Source organism: Heterocephalus glaber, unplaced genomic scaffold, assembly GCF_053883595.1.
Source record: "Heterocephalus glaber isolate CG9 unplaced genomic scaffold, H.glaber_assembly_v1.0 deba00000281, whole genome shotgun sequence".
Taxonomy (NCBI): Eukaryota; Metazoa; Chordata; class Mammalia; order Rodentia; family Bathyergidae; genus Heterocephalus; species Heterocephalus glaber.
The window spans coordinates 2,532,810-2,541,238 of record NW_028258139.1 but is presented as its reverse complement, the minus strand read 5'-3'; the positions used below and the strand labels follow the sequence as shown (position 1 = coordinate 2,541,238).

The window sequence follows — 8,429 nt, the reverse complement described above, 5'->3', positions numbered from 1 at the left end:
AGTATCCAGAATTGTCAGCCATTATTTGACACCAAGGATCTTCTGACCTTTAAAGACTGGAGTATTAGAAAACCAGTTATTTGCATTAAAAAAAATTGTAATCACTTTCCCCTTCTGTGTAGCAATATGGTATGCATGTAATTTCAAATTCCAAATTACATTTGTCCATGTGGGGCACGGCGTTTGAGACAGGGCAAGGAAGTCTCAGCTGCATCATTCTCCTTTAAAAACAGAGCACCAACACCTTAACCTTGTTTTTCTTAAATTTAACTCCTAGCAGGGAAGCTTTTTATTATTTCAGATGGAATGACGTTGACTACTGCAAGGAAGAAAAGAACCCCTTATATTTTGATGGATGCTGCTTTCTGTTATCCAAGGCTGTTTTACTAGGAGCGGGGGCCAGTGGGGTCAGCGGAGAGCATCGCGGCTGCGCGGTCCCAGCACTTTCGGGCGGGCTGGAGGGACACGCGGAGGAGCTGGCTGCCGCCGCAGGGAGGAAACTGGGAGGAGGGCACCCAGCCCGCGGGCGCTGCATCCCATCCCAAAGCTGGCCTGCTCCTGTCCTCACCTCTCCGGGAAAGCAGACCCTTTCCAGAAGCCAGTCAGGTAAGCCAAAGATCGCTCTTGAGCTTGGTCTCACTGAGGGCGCAGGAACCCAGGGGGCTGAGTTTCTCTCTGTTGAATTCGGCGGGGGGACCCCAGCGTGCCAAGAGCGTTCTGAGCAGGGGAGATGGGCTTGTACGTTTCCGGTCAGGAGTGAGGACGGTTCTGTCCAGCACGGTGATGCATTGAACTGGTTGGAGAGAGATCTCAACAGGTAGCACAGAGCACTCGCGTGGGGCAGGGTTGTGGCGCTGCGCCGCCCCCGCCTGGGTACCTGGCTTCTCTCTAAAGCTGTTCTTCGAGGAGGAGCCTAACTTGTCTTTTCCACTCTGCTTTCCAGCCTCAGGAGTCCGCGGCTACAGTGGGCCGAGGGTGGCAGGAACGCCCCTCCCCGCGGAAAGCCAGAAAGGGGCTCCGCGCAGCAGCCTGAGCCCGCGCGCACGCGGGACTCGCACTCGGGTCCCCAGACCCTTGCCCTGGCCAAGATGCGCAACGCCTCTTTTGAGGAGCCCGGCCAGGCCAATGAGTCCTGCCGCGCTCTGGCGCTGGGCTGCTCCAACGTGTCGAGCCCGGAGCCGTTGCCGCTGCCGCAGGCTCTGGCCGTGGCCGTGCCGGTCGTCTACGCGGTGATCTGCGCGGTGGGACTGGCGGGCAATTCGGCCGTGCTGTACGTGCTGCTGCGGGCGCCGCGCATGAAGTCCGTCACCAACCTGTTCATTCTCAACCTGGCCATAGCCGACGAGCTCTTCACGCTCGTGCTGCCCATCAACATCGCCGACTTCCTGCTGAGGCGGTGGCCCTTCGGGGAGCTCATGTGCAAGCTCATCGTGGCCATCGACCAGTACAACACGTTCTCCAGCCTCTACTTCCTCACCGTCATGAGCGCCGACCGCTACCTGGTGGTGCTCGCCACGGCGGAGTCGCGCCGCGTGGCCGGCCGCACCTACAGCGCCGCGCGCGCCGTGAGCCTGGCCGTGTGGGGGCTCGTCACGCTCGTGGTGCTGCCCTTCGCGGTCTTCGCCAGGCTCGACGACGAGCACGGCCGGCGCCAGTGCGTGCTGGTCTTCCCGCAGCCCGAGGCCTTCTGGTGGCGGGCCAGCCGCCTCTACACCCTCGTGCTGGGCTTCGCCATCCCGGTGTCCACCATCTGCGTCCTGTACACCACCCTGCTGTGCCGTCTGCGGGCCATCCGGCTGGACAGCCACGCCAAGGTGCTGGACCGCGCCAAAAAGCGGGTGACCTTCCTGGTGGTGGCCATCCTGGCCGTGTGCCTCCTCTGCTGGACGCCCTACCACCTGAGCACCGTGGTGGCGCTCACCACCGACCTTCCGCAGACGCCTCTGGTCATTGCCATCTCCTACCTCATCACCAGCCTGAGCTACGCCAACAGCTGCCTCAACCCCTTTCTCTACGCCTTCTTGGACGACAGCTTCCGCAGGAGCCTCCGCCAGCTGATGAGCTGCCGCGCGGACGCCTGACTCCCCCGTGCCCAGCTTCTCCACCAGCCCTGCCCTCCACCGCTAGTTCAGGGGCGCCTGAGAGCTCCTCCGCCCGCGACAGGCAGCCTCGGCGTCTGGCGGAAACTTGCTAGGGACGCACGTTCTCCGGCCCCAGTCCAGACCTCCCGGCTAGGCTGCGCTGTGCCTGTGCCTGCTGTTTTCCTGTCCAGCCCTGGGCGTGCGCCCTTGTGTGGGCACAACTGAGGCTGAAAAGGCCATGCTGCCTGCTCCCTAAAGGAGAAGGGTAAGGGATGAGCCCTCGGCTCGGCCGAGGGACGAGTGAAGTAGAAGAGGGCAGTGTCCCCGGCTGCCTGCCCTGAGACCCTGCAGGCCGGGCAGTGGGCGACCCCGGGTTTAGGCGGAGCCCACCGCGGCCTCGAGGCACCAAGGAGAGAGGTCGCAGGCGCCCCCAGGCGCTGGCTCTGCGCTCGCTTCGGCGCTTCGCTCCTTTGCTTTTGGCGGTGGATCCCGGCGACTGGGGAAGAGGGTCGAAGCCCACCCAAGTCGTGCTCGCCTCTCCGAGGTTCCCTCTCACCCCCAGGCCCCACCCGGAAGTGCTCCGTGACTGTCATTTTGAGGGAACCTGCCTGCCCAGGTCGGAAAGCGACAGGAGCAGTTCGGGGGCAGTCAGGGCTCTGCTCCTGGGGCAAACGCAGCAACTCGAGGCGCGCGGCGCGGTTGTGCGGGGCGCGTTCTGCGGGCCTAGCAGAGGCCGGGGGTGGGGTGAAGGAAGCTGCAGCCCGGCGGTGGCCGCTCCCCGTCCCAAGGTCTTCATCTTTGCCTTTTGCCTTTTCGATTCCGATTCTTGATCCTACCTGCGAGCCTGCTTCGCGACTGCCCCTCTTCTGCAACCTTGCTGCCCAAACTCAGGAAGAGCCCGGGGCCGGGAGTTCTTGGCTTGGAGCGAGGTTCCGGCGCCCCCTTCAGGAGCCGGGTGCTCAGCTAAGGCCTGGCGCTGGGCTTTTGCCGGGGAGCTCACGAACCCTCCCTGGTCACGGCTGCTTAGGCAGAGCACGCCAGGTCCCACGTTCCCCGCGGCGGCCCCGGTTGGCTCACTCACAGACAGACGACGTGAGCAGTGCTTTGTAGTAACTGTGTGAGTACTGATTTTCAGGGCTTGAAACTGCATAAGTACTACTTGTGTCCTCATCTCACAATTTTTTTTTGAAGATGGAAAGAAGAAATGCGATCTACTCTCGTCTTTGTTTTCCTCGCTTCCTATACTTCTCAGACACTGCCTTAGGGAGAGGCAGGAAGCTGAAATGATCGAGAACCTCAGTTTTCCTTGGCTGATACCTTTCTACTTTTATTCCTTAGGCCCCAGGATGGAACGTGGCAGTAGTCCGTGCAATCTGGTAAATATCTGGTTCTGAACTCACCAGGGAGACCAGCCAGTATCTATTTTTACTTTATTTTTACTTATGAGAGACAAAATTGAATTAAGAAAGGATTGACAATTGGATTTCTCTGGTCATTTGTGATTTAAACCTCAGACATCAGGCCAGAATTAACTACGCTCTGATCATTGGTTTCAGTGCTTCAAAAGGTATTGTTCTTCAATATGAATTCTAAAAAGGAATGAACATTTATAAAAATGTTTGTTTCCTATGGTAGGATTCAATTTGTTATGTGTAAGAAAGAAAAGTTTTGTTTACCTAGTTTGTCATTTTAAATCAAGTTTTCAATTATTTAGTTTCAAAATACCTTTAAAAACATGTGGAGGAGAAATACTCTCCCTTAGTGTGGGGAATATAAGCCTTTCCTCTGAGTTTGGTGAATGAGAACTGGTTCTTAGCTCTCTAAGTCATTAGGATCATTGAGATTATTTATAGCTATTGGTTTAGAAAATATTAATTTAGGAACTTTCTGCCGTGGTGTAAATGGTAGTAAAATGTTTGAAACAAAGTTTTTCGTCTCTAATGCTTTTATTTTATTTATTTATTTTTTTAAGTAGGAAGATATTTATTTATTTATTTTTAAAGTTTTATTGATTTTTTTATTTTTGGTACTGGGGATCGAACTTGGGACCTTGCGCTTGCGAGGCAGGTGCCGGAACCACTGAGCTAAATTCCCAGCCCAGAAGATATTTATTGATAGGAAAACTCCTGAGGGGCAGAAGGGGTCCCAACTGGGTAGCCCTCTAATGCTTTTAAGTGATGACATTATGCCATTTGAACAGGTCTCTGCTTGCGGTCTTCAGAGGTCTCTTGGAATACCTGTCAATATCTCTCAAATTTCTAGGAAATAGCCTTCAAATTTTCCTTAAAACTCACAAAATTTGTTTATGAATCCTCTGTAAGTTTTCAAAATTAAAGCTTTGAGCTTAAAAGTAACTTTTAATTTATCCAAAGTGAAAGACAAAGACTGAAGTAGATACTTGACACAAACACAGCCAGATGTGAGCATCTCGATTCAGAGAATCTGTCTTCATGAACTCAGTGACTGGACACAGATTAGAAGGAGACTCAGTTGGTCTGTCTGCTGGATTATCTGTACCATTGATGGACATGAAGCTGTCTCAGAATCTATGGAGACAACTGTTGGAAAAAAAATTACAGGAACTGGTATCACTGTGTCATCTAGAGCAAGGAATAGGTTGGCAACCTAGTATGCATGTGGGATTAAATAGGACAGTTTCATTCTGGCTTTCTAAGTCACTGTACAAACTGTTGCATAATTTCTAGGTGGTTATCTTTCATATGTGCATGTAGGAGGCCAGACTATATAGTCTTGAACTTCTTAGGTCTTCAGTAATAGGTAGAATAAATATGCAAATAAACCATGCAAAAGTAAAGTATATTTACATCATTATATTGAAAAGGCTTTAATTCTGTGTTGAATTCTTTCAGTCTTTGTGTATACTATATTGTTTGGTTTTACCACTTCTGATATGTAAAAATGTTCATTTAGTTTTACTTAATTTAGTACAGTTGTATAATGTGCTTATGCTTTTTCTTGTGAGATGCAGAAACTCTGTCAGTCCATTGCTGAAGAACTCGGTTTAAAATAAAACCTAAAACATTGTGTGTTATAAGTACATACTCTATTTCCTAAAAACATAAGATGTATAATTCAATCACCTTAGCATTTTTACATTAATAATTTTTAAGGACACTGCCTTCCCAGAAAAGTTATCTAATAAGTAGCAATGAATAAACAGAAGTATTTGACAGGACAAGATTAAGAATAAACTCACCCCCCTTTTAATTTGGTTGATTATGAAAATGATTCAATAGTTGACACATAGATAGTCCTGGTTAACACATAGATCCTAGAACTTAAGTTGGGCAGAGAAAGGATAATAAGCTTTTATCATACACTCACAAACTTCTTTTCTTGCATATGTGAGCAGCTATATGAAAGGTGAAGGAAAGAGAAATTGCTTAAATGATTAGGAAACATATAACACTCAGTTAGCAGAATGCATAAGCATAACCTAAATACCTGCAAGGTAGAGAATTTCATCTGAAAAACCCAGCACACGCACTGTGAATCTGCTTATCCTCAGTAACATGTTGGGAAAAGAGTACTAATATCAAACATGATCCATCATAGACAGTAATCATCTGTACTTATGCATGTTAAGAAAATGAGACAAATTTTGCTTATTATAGTCCTTTATTAGGACAGCTCCGAATCTGACACATTGGTCCTCATTTTACTACAAACACAATGAGATGTAAAGAAGTGGATCAGTTTAGCTAGGTGCACAGAGGCCAATCAAGACTAATCAGAGTCCCCATTCTAGGAATGTTTCATACAGTTTCAGCAGGGAGGGACTTGTTTGCACTGTGTCATTTGGAAATGATAATAGAAACCACTGATATCTTTGAAATGTTTAGTGGATTGAACAAGTTGTACATAATATTACATCATGAGAGATGAAGGGAGAGGTAGATTTAACAACAAAACCTGAGGACTAGGGAATGCGGCTCAACAGTAGAGTGCTTGTCTAGTGTATGTAAGGCCTTAGGTTTGATTGTCAGCACTGAAAGAGAGACACAGAGGGAGGAATGGAGGGATGGAGGGAAGGAGGGGGCAGAGAAGGAGAAGAGAAAGGGAAAAGGGGAGGAGAGAAGAGAAAAGAGAGATGCTGCAGTCTTAAACCTTTGCAAAGCATATGGAGTCATTAAAGGTTATATAAAAATAATTCCTAGCCCAGAGCTGGCCAAATTACTCAACTGCAAAGGCACCATGTGCATGGCAGTCTTTGAGCTTTCTGCACATGAAAATGTGTTCCAAATGCAGTCTTTATATGGAATAGAGTATAAATGGTACCCCTGTTTTATACAGAATAGAGTTTTGCAGTGATTGACACTCTGAATTTAGGGCAAGGTACCCAGATTGTTTTACCATACCCAATAAGGTTATATGACATCACTCCTTATACAAACTTTGCTTCAGTTTCCCTCCACTGACCCTGCAACTCCCTCTCCCAACTTCCATGGGCTCAGTGGCCGCTCTAGGGGTGCCTACTTTCTAGTTGGAGCCAGCCAACTATAGACTGAAATGTCTGGTATTTAAGACATTTGTGTTAGTGATGAGAAAGAATAACTATGACATAATCTAAAATATTAGGTTTCTCTGGTAACAAGCATTTTGATACTTGGAAATAGTTCATATATCTGTCAAGAAAACACAAACTGCCTGCAGCGGGAGAGAATCTCTGTACAATTCATCACTGCATCATCCCCAGGCTCAGCACAACTGATCTGATTCAGAAGATTGGATTTTTTCTTGTCTCATCACTGTTTCTTTTACAGTAATAAACTAATACCATGCCAATAACAAATACCAATGTTTAAACTATCAAAATATTTTTAGGCTCCCAAGGAGTAAGTTTTTATTGATTGTAAGGTTTGTTTTTAATCATAAAGAATTATATCTTTATCCTCTTGCCATGCTTCGGAGTTCTTTTACCCCCATCACTAGTATATTGTTATAAATAACTTTCTCAAAATGAACACTGTCCTTGTGACTAATGCTTTATGTTTAGTGAGTGAAAAATAAAACTAATTTAATTAATTCTATTTGTTTTTCTTAGTAGGAAGACCCAAACTGATAAAATAAATCTACAGGAATTACTTATTTACTTTCTCTTATTTAAGGTATTTGTAAAAAGTGGACTTGCCTGCCACCTTAAGGATGGATTATGCAGAAAAATCAGGACTTGCAGCTGTAGCAATACTACCTTCAGCAAAATAAGACAACCATAGGATGGGGTTGGGGATTTAGCTCAGTGGCACAGCACTTGCCTCACAAGTGCAAGGTCCTGAGTTCTATTCCTGGTACTGAAAAATTTTTTTTAAAAAAACCCATAGTATGCACTTATGGGAAAACCTCAAGAAAAAAAAATCTTGACTTTCTTTTTACTTCTGGGATTCTATCTTTTATAGGCTTTCTAATTATGATTTTAGTGCATAATATTTCATAGAGATTAAAAATGTGATAATGGGTCTTGCCATTTCTCTATTGCTATTCCTTTAGTATTCCTATTTTGAGTTTTTTCTTGTTAGTGCAGTGGGCATCTTTATGCATGTTTCTTTTTTAAAAAATCATTTTTTTAGGGTATGCCTAGAAGTGAATTTGTTCCTTCACCTTCTTATATCTAAACTTCCAAATCCTACACCTTCCCTTTCTTCCTCCTGTTATATGGAGGAGCTGTCTCCTCAACCTAACATTGGCTGCGATGCTCTCCATTCCATTTCACTTTTCTCAAAGACTTTTTGTTTTGTTTTGCTTTGCTTTGCTTTTATTATTCTTATTCTCATTAAAATTATACATATTCACCTCTACTTCATAATGATTCTGGCTGGCCATTCAAGCATTCTAATTATAGCTTTAAATAACAAAAAAGAGAAAAGCTTCCTCAAACTCTTCTTTTCAGATGAATGACAGCTAATAAATGTAGAAGAAATGACAGAACAAGAAAAATCACAATTTTGCAGTAAAAATAGCAGCACTTTGCAAATTCAAACAAGCCCTATCAAAGGCTGCCAAAACTATTCAGTGTAAAATTTACTGGGAACAAAGATTTTTCATATGGTGCCAAAATATCACCCAAAGATTGCTTGCTAAGTAACTGAAGAGTAAAGATATACTTTTATAAAATAGAAAGCTGGCTGCCTTACAAAGTAACCCAATATGGTGTGAATAATGACAAGATCTCCTGGTATTAGGTACCATTGTGGCCCATGTACTATTATATATACAGCACTACTGTGGTGTGTTTTTGCCCAAGATGTTTAACCATTACCTAGTCTAACATTTGACTAACTTTGGGTTAAAAGAGAAAACAGGAATAGGAGAATAGGAAAAATGATGCCA

General features: G+C 45.9%; 1 protein-coding gene across 1 annotated transcript; it reads left to right on the top strand.

The window, feature by feature from the left end:
* The first annotated feature begins 491 nt into the window (after nucleotides 1-491).
* Npbwr1 (neuropeptides B and W receptor 1) lies at nucleotides 492-7,018 on the top strand. The gene is made up of 2 exons (XM_004837516.3): nucleotides 492-606; nucleotides 944-7,018. The coding sequence occupies exon 2, from the start codon at nucleotides 1,089-1,091 to the stop codon at nucleotides 2,079-2,081; it is 993 nt and encodes a 330-aa protein (XP_004837573.3). The 5' UTR covers nucleotides 492-606; nucleotides 944-1,088; the 3' UTR covers nucleotides 2,082-7,018.
* Nucleotides 7,019-8,429: the final 1,411 nt, after the last annotated feature.